General features: G+C 35.4%; 1 protein-coding gene across 3 annotated transcripts in view; it reads right to left on the bottom strand.

Moving 5' to 3' along the window:
* LOC117334668 (anoctamin-8-like) overlaps positions 1-14,095 on the bottom strand; it is an 86,799-nt gene extending 72,704 nt beyond the window's left edge. For all 3 annotated transcript variants that reach the window (XR_004534207.1, XR_004534208.1, XM_033894420.1), the window contains exon 1: positions 13,723-14,095. Coding sequence is in view for 1 of the 3 variants with exons in the window: in XM_033894420.1 (XP_033750311.1) it covers positions 13,723-13,798 (76 nt within the window). In the remaining 2 variants the exon portion in view is untranslated. The remainder of the gene's footprint in view (positions 1-13,722) is intronic.
* Between the last annotated feature and the right edge of the window lie 4,631 nt (positions 14,096-18,726).

The following is an 18,726-nucleotide window of genomic DNA, read 5'->3' as shown; positions in this document are numbered from 1 at the left end:
TATGTATCTGTAACCATTGTGTATATAGGATGTAGATAATACTAGTATGTATCTGTAACCATTGTGTATATAGGATGTAGATAATACTAGTATGTATCTGTAACCATTGTGACAGATGTAGATAATACTAGTATGTATCTGTAACCATTGTGTCAGATGTAGATAATACTAGTATGTATCTGTAACCATTGTGTCAGATGTAGATAATACCAGTATGTATCTGTAACCATTGTGTCAGATGTAGATAATACCAGTATGTATCTGTAACCATTGTGTATATAGGATGTAGATAATACTACTATGTATCTGTAACCATTGTGTATATAGGATGTAGATAATACTAGTATGTATCTGTAACCATTGTGTCAGATGTAGATAATACTAGTATGTACCTGTAACCATTGTGTCAGATGTAGATAATACTAGTATGTATCTGTAACCATTGTGTATATAGGATGTAGATAATACTAGTATGTATCTGTAACCATTGTGTATATAGGATGTAGATAATACTAGTATGTATCTGTAACCATTGTGTCAGATGTAGATAATACCAGTATGTACCTGTAACCATTGTGTATATAGGATGTAGATAATACTAGTATGTATCTGTAACCACTGTGTATATAGGATGTAGATAATACTAGTATGTATCTGTAACCACTGTGTATATAGGATGTAGATAATACCAGTATGTACCTGTAACCATTGTGTATATAGGATGTAGATAATACTAGTATGTATCTGTAACCATTGTGTCAGATGTAGATAATACCAGTATGTATCTGTAACCATTGTGTATATAGGATGTAGATAATACTAGTATGTATCTGTAACCATTGTGTATATAGGATGTAGATAATACCAGTATGTATCTGTAACCATTGTGTCAGATGTAGATAATACTAGTATGTATCTGTAACCATTGTGTATATAGGATGTAGATAATACTAGTATGTATCTGTAACCATTGTGTATATAGGATGTAGATAATACTAGTATGTATCTGTAACCATTGTGTATATAGGATGTAGATAATACTAGTATGTATCTGTAACCATTGTGTCAGATGTAGATAATACTAGTATGTATCTGTAACCATTGTGTCAGATGTAGATAATACTAGTATGTATCTGTAACCATTGTGTATATAGGATGTAGATAATACTAGTATGTATCTGTAACCATTGTGTCAGATGTAGATAATACTAGTATGTATCTGTAACCATTGTGTATATAGGATGTAGATAATACTAGTATGTATCTGTAACCATTGTGTATATAGGATGTAGATAATACTAGTATGTATCTGTAACCATTGTGTCAGATGTAGATAATACTAGTATGTATCTGTAACCATTGTGTATATAGGATGTAGATAATACTAGTATGTATCTGTAACCATTGTGTATATAGGATGTAGATAATACTAGTATGTATCTGTAACCATTGTGTCAGATGTAGATAATACTAGTATGTATCTGTAACCATTGTGTCAGATGTAGATAATACTAGTATGTATCTGTAACCATTGTGTCAGATGTAGATAATACTAGTATTTATCTGTAACCATTGTGTATATAGGTATAGATAATACTAGTATGTATCTGTAACCATTGTGTATATAGGATGTAGATAATACTAGTATTTATCTGTAACCATTGTGTATATAGGATGTAGATAATACTAGTATGTATCTGTAACCATTGTGTCAGATGTAGATAATACCAGTATGTACCTGTAACCATTGTGTATATAGGATGTAGATAATACTAGTATGTACCTGTAACCACTGTGTATATAGGATGTAGATAATACCAGTATGTATCTGTAACCATTGTGTCAGATGTAGATAATACCAGTATGTACCTGTAACCATTGTGTATATAGGATGTAGATAATACCAGTATGTATCTGTAACCATTGTGTATATAGGATGTAGATAATACCAGTATGTACCTGTAACCATTGTGTATATAGGATGTAGATAATACCAGTATGTATCTGTAACCATTGTGTATATAGGATGTAGATAATACCAGTATGTACCTGTAACCATTGTGTCAGATGTAGATAATACCAGTATGTATCTGTAACCATTGTGTCAGATGTAGATAATACCAGTATGTATCTGTAACCATTGTGTATATAGGATGTAGATAATACTAGTATGTACCTGTAACCACTGTGTATATAGGATGTAGATAATACTAGTATGTATCTGTAACCATTGTGTATATAGGATGTAGATAATACCAGTATGTATCTGTAACCATTGTGTATATAGGATGTAGATAATACTAGTATGTATCTGTAACCATTGTGTATATAGGATGTAGATAATACTAGTATGTATCTGTAACCATTGTGTATATAGGATGTAGATAATACTAGTATGTATCTGTAACCATTGTGTATATAGGATGTAGATAATACTAGTATGTATCTGTAACCATTGTGTATATAGGATGTAGATAATACTAGTATGTATCTGTAACCATTGTGTCAGATGTAGATAATACTTCCTGTTGATCAGGGAAACAATACCATTTGTCATCACCGTGAGAAAGACTATATTCCATCAGCAAGTAAACTAATCTAAATTTCATTGTTTAAGTAATAAATTATATGACACCTGTTGTGTAATAACTCTATAGTCTAAAATAATATAAAGTATATGTACCCAGACACAGTCTCAACAGAGAAAAGCTTGATGTATTCTGCCAGGAGAAAATCAATGCATTTTATTGGGAAATATGTTCAAGGGATTTTTGTTTATTTTCTCATGAATCAGAGCAATGTGATCAATAGAATGAATCTAAACTTGTTTAATAATTTGATATGCCACAAATATATACTTATGACATATACATCAAATTACTAGACTTCTATAATAAATCCCATATTTATTACAGACACAGCAATATCCTATTTCTTGTTACAGTGTATCTGACAAGGTTGTGTACATTTGTTTCTATTAATTTAAATCGTCTGAGTGCAATACACAAATGGTGTCCCAAAGCTGTCATTCAGGTGCGCATTGACTTTTAATACCATGACATTCAATAATAATTTGTTAATGTATAAAGTTACATTTTTATCACACTTTGGCATTTTGTTCAATGTTTACAATTTAATTTGTTGTCGGACATCTGATCCATTAGACGGAGTGTCAGTTCTGACAGTATCGCTATCCTATGGTTATAATTTATCATCATGGTGCCATAATGGACACATGAGTATATGACATTCCCGTGGTGATCAATTCTACTTCTGTCGTTCATTGCAATATAAATCATGTATAAAAATAGTCAAATATAGCATCAATTGTTCCTCCTTACTTTTCTTACCTTTCATCAAAAATATATAGAACTTTAAAAAAAAGTTCTTCAAATGGTTTCAAGTATTACTGTGTAAATATAGTATAAGATTGCATGTACAGGTACTATTGACACAGGGCAAAATGGTGAAGCTTCATAACTACAGGTGGATCAAAGCTTCAATTCAGCCACTTGAAGGCGAACCATCAGTGTAGATGGATCTGTGTATTATGGGTACATACTTCTGATGTTGTTATAAGTTGTCCATGAGTTTCATGACGTCATGGTATAAAGTACTCAGACAGGTTATTTGGATATTTTGTAGGGTTGGGGTAAACCCTGTAAATCTACCCCAAACATCAGGGTTTGGACAGAATGCTTCTCATAGTATCCTTATGACCTGTGGTTCTTTTTCTAAAAATACCACATACTTTCTATCTATGAGGATAGACATTTTGGTAGATGGTAATTATTGGTGTATGTGTAGCTCAGTATGAATTCAAGTGACAGCACTTTATATAGATGTTTATCTTAAAATTTCTACATGTGAAATTGCAAAAACCTGTCTAAATCTCCCAGTCTTTGGCCAGAAATGTTATATTCCACAGTGCACACTCAAATTGTATGAGACAAGCTTCCCAAAAACTCTTCCTAAATATAACAAGAAAGAAACTAGAAAGTTTATCTGATTGAATGAACACATGGCAGATTCTCCCAACAACATCACACCAACATGTGAAGTATTCAATTAGCTATACAACACACATAAAACAGTGGATAAACAACTACAGTCACCTGTGAGATAGCTCCTAAAACAGTCTCCATATTGTTCACTCAAGAAACCTGAATTTAAACAGAACCACACAACACATGCTCTGTAATACCTGCTAACCACTAGTTGTAAAAGTTGTATACTCTTATACATGGCAAATACACTGCACACAATTTATAGATTATCACGTACATGTACATAGAAATAAACAAAACTGCTGGGAAATTAGTCTTTGTATGATACTGTCTTCAAAAGATGGAGAACATGTTATTAATGTTTATCAATGGACAGACAGATAGATGATAAGCCTAGCTGTGATGGTATCATAATGAGCATGAGGTGATTAACATTTGTATATACGGTAAACCTCTGATTAATTCGAACACGCGGATAGTTCGAACACACATTTTTTTTCTAGATATGTATAAATAACATGCGATATTTGTATTTGTGCTGTGTATGGCAAACTAAGAAATCGTCCGTGAATTTTCACATATAACTAGTGTTAACTTAGCATTATGATTATTTAATTGTGACTGGACATCTCTTAAGTAGCTGCCAATCAAAGTATTACCTGAAAACCTGCGACCTCACACTAGGTAAGCATGCTACGCGAGGTGTCGCTTGCGGTATAGTTGAAAGGATCGGCTGCCCGATCGTGCTGAGTGACGTGAAAAGCATTCATATCCAGTCAAAACAATCCACAGGTGTCCCAATTAGTGATGGATAATTTTGCAGGTATCAACTATGTTTGGTAGATAATACGACTGCATGGGCATATTTAAAAGCAGACATGTTGATGTTCTGACCTAATTTTACCAACATATACGTAAATGCAACAGGTTATGTAGACTGCTTTTGATGTATTTAAGAGACCATTTATTATAATAATATAGCGATAGTTTCTCATTCAGATAAAAAAATATAACCATGCAAAGATTATACTGTACAAATGTTTAACTTTTGTGTCACAAATGAAACGTGTACGGTACTATTTTGGGGCCTACTGTAGCTACGCATTGCCCGAGCGGCTTCGCGCAATAACCATCATAGTTATCGAGAAATGAAGAACGTTAACGATCAATTAACATTGAATTAATAAAATACTATCATTTTACTTACTTGTAAATGTGCCTTGTTCAGGCCGCCGTTATTACGTATCAGATTTACGATGGATGTGTTTGTGTCTAATGATTTTACTCTGCCGAGATTTTCGCCGATATTGACTCGAATAGTTCGAACTCGCGCTTATTTTCTGAAGCATAATTTCGAATAATTCGAACAGGTTCGTCAATATTTATTTTATTTTGTTCGAACTAACCGGAGGTTTACCGTACCCTGGTATCTGACCACATGGGTGACTCCGGTATATATCCTGTGAAATCAAGTTCTTGAGATCAAGAACTGTTCTAGAACATCAAGAACAGTTTTAGAATAGTTCTAGAAGTACATTTCCTTGAAATTTCTAGAACCCAGGTTCTTCATCTGTGACCACATGGTCAAGGATGCCTTATAATTACCTTGTTAAGTATAGTTTATAGAGATGTTTTTGTTTTGTATTTAAACCAAGGTGTGATATTAGATATTGATTTAGACAAGTATATTATGTCATTAGATTCAGTAGGTAGTCTAGAATCTAGAACTGTTCTAATTCTAATTTGATAGCTAAATACCTTTTACTGTAATTTCAAGTATATATATATATAAATAACAGTCAGTGTTTCTATTACAACATTTCTATATCATTTGTACTTTTATATTCGTTGTATATTTTGGAGTTTGTCAGCTATGATAAGTTAGATTTATATAAGAAACACAAACTGGTCATGTCAGGCTATCTTGAGATGACCCAGATTACTAGTGATAAATATCACTTTTATAGAAGGAATAATTTTTCGATATTTCAATGATAAAAATGTAATAAACCAAGTTTTGTAGTCTTGTAAGTTAGATTATAGAGTTGATAGCCGATTAATTGATCATATGATATATTAATTAATACTATCATGACTATTTCTTATAAAGCAGGCATCCTTAACCTTCCTTAATCACATGTACATATAGTACAATAATGTGCAATATTAAGATCTCTTACTTATCATCACACAAACAAAATACAATAGTCGGCTAGTGGAAATATCACGTTAGCCTTCGTATATATCTCAAAGACAAAAATAACTAACATTCCATCATTGAGAGAGAACTACATATCCCATGGTTACAAATTTATAAGATGGTTCATCAGGTCGGCTTCCTCAGTGGAAACAGTTTGGATGATGGTATACGTCCCCTGCGGACAACTTTAATAACGTCATTGATCGGAGTCGTGTAACACATGGCATGGTCATTGACGTGTCAGCACTCAACGCTACGACAAACCCTTCCTTAGTATGACTTCAAGTCACACTTTCCACTAAGCTATAATCATGATTAGCAATTTAAAAAGAAAAAATGAAATTCAATATTTTTTACCCGACTGACCTTTGTCACACACAAGTCTTCTATGAAAACTAGCTTTTTAGTATGATCATTGATTGGGAAAAGTTCACAATATCTTAAAAAACATTGTTCGTACTAAGAGAAGTTCTGGGCAGTCAGGTGGCACAATAATAATGCACTTCCCATCGAGCATGAAAAGGTCTGGAGGTTTAAACTGCCTGCATGATGTTGATTTTCTCCAGGTACTACGGTTTCCTCCCAAAGTAAAAACCTCTCATACACATACATCCAACCCAACATGATTAATAATATATAGGTAGAAATAATATTTTTCACACTTGTTGTAGAATGAATAAAGTTTAAATTATATATACCATAGGTTACTAAATACAGATACCTTAGGTTACTAAATACACAGATACCTTAGGTTACTAAATACATAGATACCATAGGTTACTAAATACATAGATACCATAGGTTACTAAATACACAGATACCATAGGTTACTAAATACAGATACCTTAGGTTATTAAATACACAGATACTAGGGCTGGGTATTGCGGACCAAAACCGTATTGCAATATATTGCAATATTCAACAGAAACTTGCAATACGTATTGCAATATTATTGACCTTAGTACCATCAACTTGCTCGTCGTCCGCCATTTTTCGTTTCTAGTAAACAATCATAATCTCGAAAGTGCTTGATTTTAACGTAGATGTCCCATACGGCCAAGCGCTTTAGAGACAACGAAACAAGCGCCCCACCAATACGACATAATGACGTTCTCGTGTGTTTCTTTCACGTTTACATAAGTAATTTACGCTATTGGTGCCAACACATAATGTTAAATCAGTGATTAATATGCCTTTTTGTTAACCATCGCGATATACCGGTTTCCAGGGTTTGTGTACCGGTATATCGTATCGACCTGCCAAATTCGCGGTATACCGGTATTTCGATATTATCGCGCACCTCTAACAGATACCATAGGTTACTAAATCGCAGATACCATAGGTTACTAAATACACAGATACCTTAGGTTACTAAATACACAAATACCTTAGGTTACTAAATACACTGATACCTTAGGTTACTAAATACACAGATACCTTAGGTTACTAAATACACAAATACCTTAGGTTACTAAATACACAGATACCATAGGTTACTAAATACACAGATACCTTAAGTTACTAAATACACAGATACCATAGGTTACTAAATACACAGATACCTTAAGTTACTAAATACACAGATACCATAAGTTACTAAATACACAGATACCATAAGTTACTAAATACACAGATACCATAGGTTACTAAATACACAGATACCATGGGTTACTAAATACACAGATACCATAGGTTACTAAATACACAGATACCTTAGGTTACTAAATACATAGATACCATAGGTCACTAAATACACAGATACCATAGGTTACTAAATACACAGATACCATAGGTTACTAAATACACAGATACCATAGGTTACTAAATACACAGATACCATAGGTTACTAAATACACAGATACCTTAGGTTACTAAATACACAGATACCATAGGTTACTAAATACACAGATACCATAGGTCACTAAATACACAGATACCTTAGGTTACTAAATACACAGATACCATAGGTTACTAAATACACAGATACCATAGGTTACTAAATACACAGATACCATAGGTTACTAAATACACAGATACCATAGGTTACTAAATACACAGATACCATAGGTTACTAAATACATAGATACCATAGGTCACTAAATACACAGATACCATAGGTTACTAAATACACAGATACCATAGGTCACTAAATACACAGATACCTTAGGTTACTAAATACACAGATACCATAGGTTACTAAATACACAGATACCATAGGTCACTAAATACACAGATACCATAGGTCACTAAATACACAGATACCATAGGTCACTAAATACACAGATACCTTAGGTTACTAAATACACAGATACCTTAGGTTACTAAATACACAGATACCTTAGGTTACTAAATACACAGATACCATAGGTTACTAAATACACTGATACCTTAGGTTACTAAATACACAGATACCTTAGGTCACTAAATACACTGATACCTTAGGTTACTAAATACACAGATACCATAGGTTACTAAATACACAGATACCATAGGTTACTAAATACACAGATACCATATTAGGTTACTAAATCACTAAATACAGATACCATATTAGGTTACTAAATCACTAAATATACAGATACCATATTACACAGTAGTGGTGTAACGATTCAAGGATACATCAATGTATTTGATCGCAGAGCACTGCATCGATGCATTGCTTTTTTTCTGCTCTTGATTTTGTAAATTTGTAGTTTTTCCCTTCACTAACATTAGCTTAAGTTTAGTAGTAAACAACATGGCTGACAAGGCTGACAAGGCTGTTCCAGCAGCTTATAAAGCTGCCTGTTGGAGTTCTTTCAAATCCAAATTATCTAAATTCACCAACGCTTTGTGGGAAACGGACAAAACGTATGTTTTTTGTAACAAATGTAGACAAAGCCTCTAATATTCCGGAAATACCACAAACAGAACATGACTACTGTACGATGGAGTACCAGATATCTAATAGGTCATCAGCTTCTCGTATGTCGTGATATGTATCGTATTGTGACACCTGTATCGCGATATGAAACGTATCGCTACCCACCTTGTGATCCACAGCTCTAATACACAGATACCATAGGTTACCATAATTAGCTCTGTATGTTCACATATTAAAGTCTCTGGAGACAGGTATACACTTGTATATATGAACTCAGATCTTGCTCTGAACCTCTTACTGCTATCCATCATACATATACTCGTCTTTCTTTAATATTCTTACATTGAACAACTTTTTTTTTCATCATATTTTGTTATTTCATGTACATGTGATGGCCTCTAAAATGAATTCTATATGAATGCTGTTATACATACACTATAAAATCATGATACTGGTAAATGTCTGCATGATTACTGCATGTTGATTACTATCAGGACAGACTCCAGATTTTCTGATGTCAGATACACTTTTAATCAACTCAATGGGCCTGAAGCAAGCAAAGATTTTCTGATTTCCTTGCATGCATGCAGTTATAAAAATGTATGTCAATGGAACCACTAGGAGATGGGTAAGCCATGACAATTGACACCATCCCAAACAGTAAGATCTTTATACCCCCTACCAGAGGATTAAGCTTTACCAACCAACCCCCCCCCCCCCCCCCCCCCCCCCCCCTCCCTTCACATCCCCAACCAGGGGGTAAGTTACAAAGTTACATTTAGATCTGCTTCAGTAGATTAAAGGACCTCAAGCAGACAATTCTGGATGGAACAGCAACATATCCCAGCAGCTGACAATGCATGTCCCATTTTCCGCTGGGACATTGAACACTGAACCAAGGTCAATTAATTATCAGCTGTTTTTCTTATTGTCAGCTGCTGGGATAGGTTGCTGTTCCATCCCAAAATTGTCTGCTTGAGGTCCATGTACCGGCATCAACATCCCGGCAGATTATGGACTTAAAGTTCAATATCACAGTAGACAATTGGACCTTTGGTCTTATGTCCCAGCTGACAACAGACCTCTATAGTCCATTGGCTCATGCAGAACATCACTATAGACAAAAGGGCCTCTCTATTCCTATAGGCAATGGTACCCAAAATCCAATGGTCCTGCAGACAATGGTCCAAGTCCAATGGCCCAGCAGACAAAGGGGCTAAAACTCATGGCCTTCCAGGAAGCGGGACTTCGATATCCCTGTCTAGACAATGGAAATGTCTATCCCCAAAGGTATAAAACAATAGGACCCCGACTCTAATGTCTCAGCAGACAATGGGACCCCGAATCCAATGTCTCAGCAGACAATGGGACACCGAATCCAATGTCTCAGCAGACAATAGGACACCGAATCCAATGTCTCAGCAGACAATGGGACACCGAATCCAATGTCTCAGCAGACAATGGGACACCGAATCCAATGTCTCAGCAGACAATGGGACACCGAATCCAATGTCTCAGCAGACAATGGGACACCGAATCCAATGTCTCAGCAGACAATGGGACACCAATTCCAATGTCTCAGCAGACAATGGGACACCAATTCCAATGTCTCAGCAGACAACGGGACACCAATTCCAATGTCTCAGCAGACAATGGGACACCGACTCTAATTATGTCTCAGCAGACAATGGGACAACGAATCCAATGTCTCAGCAGACAATGGGACCCCGAATCCAATGTCTCAGCAGACAATGGGACTCCAAATCCAATGTCTCAGCAGACAGTGGGACCCCGACTCTAATTATGTCTCAGCAGACAATGGGACCCTGAATCCAATGTCTCAGCAGACAATGGGACCCTGAATCCAATGTCTCAGCAGACAATGGGACCCTGACTCTAATTATGTCTCAGCAGACAATGGGACTCCAAATCTAATGTCTCAGCAGACAGTGGGACCCCGACTCTAATTATGTCTCAGCAGACAATGGGACTCCAAATCCAATGTCTCAGCAGACAATGGGACCCCAAATCCAATGTCTCAGCAGACAATGGGACACCAAATCCAATGTCTCAGCAGACAATGGGACCCCGAATCCAATGTCTCAGCAGACAATGGGACCCCGAATCCAATGTCTCAGCAGACAATGGGACCCCGACTCCAATGTCTCAGCAGACAATGGGACACCGACTCTAATGTCTCAGCAGACAATGGGACACCGACTCTAATGTCTCAGCAGACAATAGGACACCGACTCTAATGTCTCAGCAGACAATGGGACCCCAAATCCAATGTCTCAGCAGACAATGGGACTCCAAATCCAATGTCTCAGCAGACAATGGGACCCCGAATCCAATGTCTCAGCAGACAATGGGACTCCAAATCCAATGTCTCAGCAGACAATGGGACCCCGAATCCAATGTCTCAGCAGACAATGGGACACCGAATCCAATGTCTCAGCAGACAATGGGACCCCGAATCCAATGTCTCAGCAGACAATGGGACCCCGACTCTAATGTCTCAGCAGACATTGGGACCCTGAATCCAATTTCTCAGCAGACAATGGACCTCTAGTCCATTGCCCAAGAAGCAGGACTAAAACATCCCTAAGACAATCCACCTGACCCAAAGTCCAATGCACTGATATAAAATTACACTTATAAGATCAATTCATGTGTTGTCATGTTTTTTGAGTGAATTTGGAGGTCAGCTTATGTCTCGACAACTCTCCATCCCAGACATTGAATTATTTATTTATGATGGCGGTACAGTGCTCCCTCAACCTATCTCAACCCTGATACCGCCACACTCACTTAAATACTGCCAACTAAACCTTAAAACAGACTTTCTTATTATTTATGTAATATTTCCTCCATAACTTTATCATACATACCACCGTTCACCATGCACTTTAAAATACAAAAGTCCTAAATTATTGCATATTTTCCTCCAATTGTTATTGGTAATTTAGTTGCCATGGAGCTCTCTAATGTTCTAATTTTAGACACAAGGGAATTCCCATTTTTACTGGCACATATAACCCTTTAGTGATTTTGTTAGAGAACCTCTCTTTCACCCCACTCTCCCCTTTTACTTCATATACTGTATCAATTCTACTCGATGTCCTATCTGTTCTTGTCAGCTGAAAGGCTGCAAGGCAGGTAAAACCTGTTAAATAAATAAATTTTGTCTTTGTTTTTTTGTATACCTGTATGTCAAACTTATGCTTCACCATTCAGGCTGGATACTCCAAGGAGAAACCCTCTCATGTTAGATTGTGGCCAGAAAACATCATTAATTAGCTTTGCCAGCAATAACCCCTTCTTACTCCTGCAGGAATTTTTCTGGGAAGGGGTGTGAAATTAACACAGATAGATTTTGTCAATGTATTTTGCCCCAAATAAAATTACTGAATTAGAATTTCATACTAATATATTTGTCAAATTAATACTATTGCCCCTCTTGGCATGGGTAATGTAGATTACAGTTTCAAGCAGATTGTCTGAAATTCATGATTCCATGCTAGATCTTTAAAAATTTTCCCATGTTTAGAAAATCCTTCAAGATTGAAAATAGGTTTAGATAAGTCCTACCAAATGGTGGTATGTGCATGATGAAGTTTGAAACATATTTGGCTCTACTCTAATATATATTTTATATAGTTAGCTCAAAATTGACAATCGGCAATATCACAATATGGCACATTGGTATATTGTTTACATTTGCAGTTTCTTCCATTTCGGTATGGTATAGCTTTTACTTATTACAACACTGATTGCCAATAGGAACCAAATTCACGTTGCATATATTTATACCATAATTAGACCGTATATCTTATGTTTTTATTGATAGAATGTCAAAGTGAGACTAATCTGAATATAACTTTCAAGATTATAACAGAATACTTCATTGACACAGAAGAGCTATAGACCCATAACTGTTACGTGTAGAACTGCATCACCTGTGATATGTAGTTACGTACTAGTTCACAGGGGCTTGACACAGGAGCCATACTTAAATAGTTCTCTGACCCCAGAATACTGGATCCTGGGGTGGAATCCTAAACGTGTAAGGTCCCTGTGATGCGGTTTCACTGATGATCTTATGACCCTTCCATTTTATTCTTGAAATGTTTGCACAATGGCTGGACATGGTAGAGAGCAAATGAAATTAAAAAACATGAACGGTCGATTACGCTGATTGAAATCACAGCCACAGGGGCTCAGTTGCGAGATTTTGAGTAATATATATATATATATACTGTATATATATATATGACATCAGTAACAACAACACTACAAATTAAGTATTCATATATAATATATATATTCTGAAACCTTATAAAAATCGTGATTATCGATGGTTTTTTTTATATATATTATATATTGATAACATCGATTTTTATAGGGTTTCAGAATGTAAACCTATCTCGAAACAGAGCTCCTGTGAGTGCGAGTATAATTTCACCAAGAATCTGGTTTAGCTGTCGTATAAGGACACCTGGTGATGAATAGCACTAATCAGCACCGGTCAGTCGTGCCTTGACCAAGTAAGGATACCTTTATAGCGACAAATAAATTAGCTACACCACAATACACGGTAAACCGTGCTACGTTTATAATGTCAACAAACCAAAACATCATGCACCACTTACGGATTTTTTCAGGAGAACCGGACAATTTCTCCTTCTTTTCAGTTGCATTCTCGGATGTATCGTTTGCGGACTCCATTTCATCTCTTGTTACCCGTTATCTACGGTTTCCATGGATGCTATGCTTACGAAAGTGTTGTTAACCTCTAGCAGACTACGATCTATACACACTGTAGCATCCTCTGCTCTCCATGTTTTTGTTGTGATAGGTCACATGATCAAGTCCTCTAGCGGCAAGATTTGAGTTACATCCAAGGCGTGTTCGATAAGGAATTGTCAACGAAGGGAACAGCTTGAATAGATTTAACAATACGATAAAAAAAATCCTTAAGAATGAATCACCGTAATCTTAGCACGCTGCGACATACGACATGAGTCTTTTGGTATCAATAATCAATTTTGAAATAACGTCCCTACCTGGTTTCATTACGCCATCTAATTATGACGTCATAATGCCCGAACGTGAAATTAAGAAACTGAAGCTACATATAATTAGATCAGTATGCAATCTTGTAAATTAACACCCTGCATCCATGTGGAGATATGATTTAAGCTGACTGATGACATATATCATTCTGTAGCCATGATTAAAAATCGAGATGAATTATTTTCACTGATAAATCCGTGGTATTTTAAATTAAATTCAATATCATTAGTGCGTGTAACCGGGGACGTACCGTATACATGTATGTGTCCCCGGCGTAAGATATGAGTCGCATACTTCCATCAGTAACGTATAGTTTCATTCTTATAGTATAAGAATCTATACACTTATTCTCAATTACAAACTCTATTAAAATTTTGTCAGTAAAAAAAATGATAGTCATGAAATGAATGTAAAAAAATGAATATTTCATAATTCGGGTTTACTTTTGTGCAAATGGTAGGCCTACATTTATAAGTAGAAAAATAAGAGAACTCCCATATGCTTTGGAATATCATCATTTAAAAGAATACAAACACCAAACTTCTCTCTCTCTCTCTCTCTTTTTGGTGGAAAATATTACAGGTCACAATTATAAATGATGCTGATACAAATTATGCTAAACAATCTTTCTTTCAAATGAATTGGAATTGAGAGCGAGGGGCTAGGGATGTTTTAGAAGATTCATATGTTACCTGTTGAATTAGAATATAATGATTTTACGTAAATAAACTACAGCCACCATTTGTTATAATTTAGTCTGACGATAACACTAACTATCAACATCATTTATCTGTTATTAATTCTTTTTTTGGCCCGGATGGACGCGCGATAGAGCGTTACTGTGAAGGGAACCCAGGAAAACTTCGTGTGCTTGGGCAGGTGACCGTATTCATGTTCCAATGTTGGACCTAATATATACATGTATGATACACATATTTTTATATACGCGCGTCTTATTTCTTATTCTACCATGTTTGCTATGTAACGCCGGTTTTGATTGGTTTAAAACCATGTATTATTTTCCAATAACCCACGCTCGTGCCAATAATACACGGTCGTGAGTCACGGCTATCACAATTTTAAATATCTAATATTCACCCGTTTCTTAAAAGGTTACTATAGCCAAGTGGGCTAATGGGTTAGTCTTTACCCCTGAGGCCCTATGTATGGGATATTAAAATTTTATTTTTAAGATAAAAAAAATGGGTTAGTCTTTCAATAAATTTTTATCACGACGCGAGTTCGAATCCTACGGAGGCCCCCCCCCCCCTTTTTTTTTTTTTTTTTTTTTTATCCTTTTTTTTTTAATTTTCAAAATCAATGCCATATGATAGATGCTCTTGATCGTAGTACTGTATTGCCTGTATATTTCATCAACAAATAATGCAATACTCAAGAAATAAGGTTTTCCCGGGTTTTCTTTGCTGTTTTTCTATTAGAAAGAGGTCGATCTAAGAACTAAACAGTACATGGTAGAATAGAAATAATCAACTTTGACTCGTGTATTGTTGCAGGATATACAACTCGGACTCGGATATTTTGCAATTTTAATTAATAACTCAGGCCTGCGGCCTTCGTTATTAATTTAATTGCAAAATATCCTCGTCCTCGTTGTATATCCTGCAATAATACACGAATCATCGTTAATTATTTCTTAAATAAGACATCTTCTATGTTTACAACTATATAATAGTTGATGACGGCTACACCTTGCCGTTCTCCTGTTTGTCATTCTGACATTGTTTGTTTGGTTGTTTCTCGATGACTGAGCTAAGTTCAGCGTAAACAAAGAAATGTATACAGGCATCACAATAGTATATTACGCTAACATTACATAGAGGATATTGAATGGTTTCCCGTTGAATATAACATATGTTTCACGAGTATGACAGAATATCGATATTTTCACGAGTGCATACGAAAAATTAAAAACGTTAAAAAATCAGTAACATAATTCACGACGTCGTTTCTTTGTTACGTTAATCTACGTCAACTTGACGGCGCCATTTTGAAAGGACTGATCACGGCGCAATTTAAGCGTTTTCTGTTGTTGTCGGAGAATCTGTGCATGAAAAGCTAACGTCAAGTGATTAGTTTGTCCAAAACTTGTCATATTTCAGAAATACGGCAAAATAACCCATCTATCTCTCATCGCTTCGATTGGAAAAATCGACAAATTTTCAATGAGGTGAATACAAAGGTTCGATCTTATTGGTCAAACACGAAAACCTATATTTTCACAGCAAAATCTTATAATTTCAATTCTCATCGCTGCGGTGAAAATTTCTATACTTCACTGGCAAAAATGCCATTAAATCATCTATTACGCTAACATTACAATCATCTACTACGCTAACATTACAATCATCTATTACGCTAACATTACAATCATCTATTACGCTAACATTACAATCATCTATTACGCTAACATTATAATCATCTATTACGCTAACATTGCATTCAACTTGTATCACATTTTTTTAACTTACTCTCACAGTAAGTTAGTTAGCTAGTCAGTTAGTAATGGTAAGTAAAAATAGGTAAAAACAAAAGAAATATGTGAACATGTAAATATAATATATTGGTACATTCATGGCTAGTTCTAAAAAATGGTTGTGGTAACCAAAACATTACATTGATCTAAAACTCACTAATTACATGCACATCTTGTTATTACTCTAGCATATAGATTAATCTCAAATTATGAGAATAATTGTATCGGTGCCAATATACACAAAGTATTCCTCTAATTGATTCCAGAGTGTTTGAAGTTCAATGTCGAGTTTGTTGTTTAGTATTGTGGTAACATATATATACTGTACCATACACATAGCCGCGAACGTTAATTAATCCGGGTTAACATCACGTGACTTTATCATGTTACGTGCATAATTTAAAATACGGAAGAAAACTAGAGTAGGTGTTCTCAATATCTGAAATCCAGTGACATTACTGTCTGACTTATCGGGTTGGAAAACTTACAAACTTTCAAAGTAAAATCTCCCTATTTATCATATATGTAATATAAGTTATTTTATAATACTGCTTTTCAAGATATAATGTATTGTATTAATACACCATTCCTAATAAATCCTTATACTCATTTTGTTACCCCCCCCCACCCACCCACACCCTCTCTCTCTCTCTCTCTCTCTCTCTCTCTCTCTCTCTCTCTCTCTCTCTCTCTCTCTCTCTCTCTCTCTCTCTCTCTCTCTCTCTCTCTCTCTCTCCCCGCCCCTTTCCCTAGTATAGTAAAAAAAAAATTATATCGGATGTATTCGGCCAATTACATTATTTGACTTACCTACAAGTTCATGAAAAGACTCCATACAGTCAAAATCCACTGGTAAAATTAACAATACTGATCTGATCTTTCTATTGAACTTTCTGATTTGAATAATTGTGTTTTCATTTGTGTTTGTATAAGAAATATCCGAGTAAGAAAATACTTTTTACAAACGTGTCATTTTGTCCAGTCGCGGAGTGAACATTAGCACGTTTATTGTTTCATAAAGGTTTATCGTTTAACAGTGAAATCAAATTTCACGATAAAACAATAACTTCCTTTTACATGCACATTTGCATAATAAATTAATATATCCGTCCGTATGTTTGTGTCCGGGCCAGAAACTGAGATTTAGATCCGGGTACTATTACTATGAAGTTTTACGAATAATAAAAACAAACAAACAAACAAAACAACTCATTATTCTTGGTCACAGCAATATGAAAAGCTAGCATCGAGGTTTGGAAAATGGTTTATTATGCTAAAACAACGACATAATCTGAAATAATAACCACTATTATGATAACACCTAACCCAGACCCAGGCGAAATAATCCTACCTGGTTTAATCAGCTGCGTTTTTACCGCTGTATCGTCCCTAATACCACCTATACTGATAGGGAGGAAAACAAAAGGATACTATCACTAACCTGTTTGCTGGTACTGTACGACCTTGGTCTGGACACGAAAGTAGAAGGCTGGAGACATTTTATCTGTTGATTTCGCTAAAAGTACTAAACAATATTCTACAAATGACCTTGACCTTATTAACTAAACTGCTGTATCAATATTTTAATAAATTTATAGGATACAACGGCAGCTCGTAATGTACTTCATTGTAGGTAGAGTATACAAGTTATTAATACCTTCTGAAGATCAAGTTAATCCGGAGTTAAGTTAGATCCATTTGCCGTTAAAACTTTGTGAGTTATGTTACATAACTTATTGACTAGCCAATTGTTCGTACCGCTGACGACAGGATGTGAGTGTCTACACGTTTTGGCTGCTTTTATATCAAGTTCTTTATTTACCAAAAGCCCTAAGGCCTCTATAGAGTTATGGCTCTACTCAGTGGAAAGACAGGGTGCCGTATACCAAAGTAAGGTCCTGTACCAACATTTTCCAGATCATAATATCTTGTTATACTTATTTCATTAATCATGTTTAAAGGTTTCTGTTATATTTGGCGGAAATATCTTATATCGGAAAATGTAAAAGATACCATCTGAGATGGTAAACTGACAAGATTATATATATATTTTTCCCTTTTTGTTCGGTTTTCAGTAACAACTCTC

This window comes from Pecten maximus, chromosome 9 (assembly GCF_902652985.1).
Source record: "Pecten maximus chromosome 9, xPecMax1.1, whole genome shotgun sequence".
Classification (NCBI taxonomy): Eukaryota; Metazoa; Mollusca; class Bivalvia; order Pectinida; family Pectinidae; genus Pecten; species Pecten maximus.
This window is presented reverse-complemented; position numbering and strand designations above follow the sequence as displayed.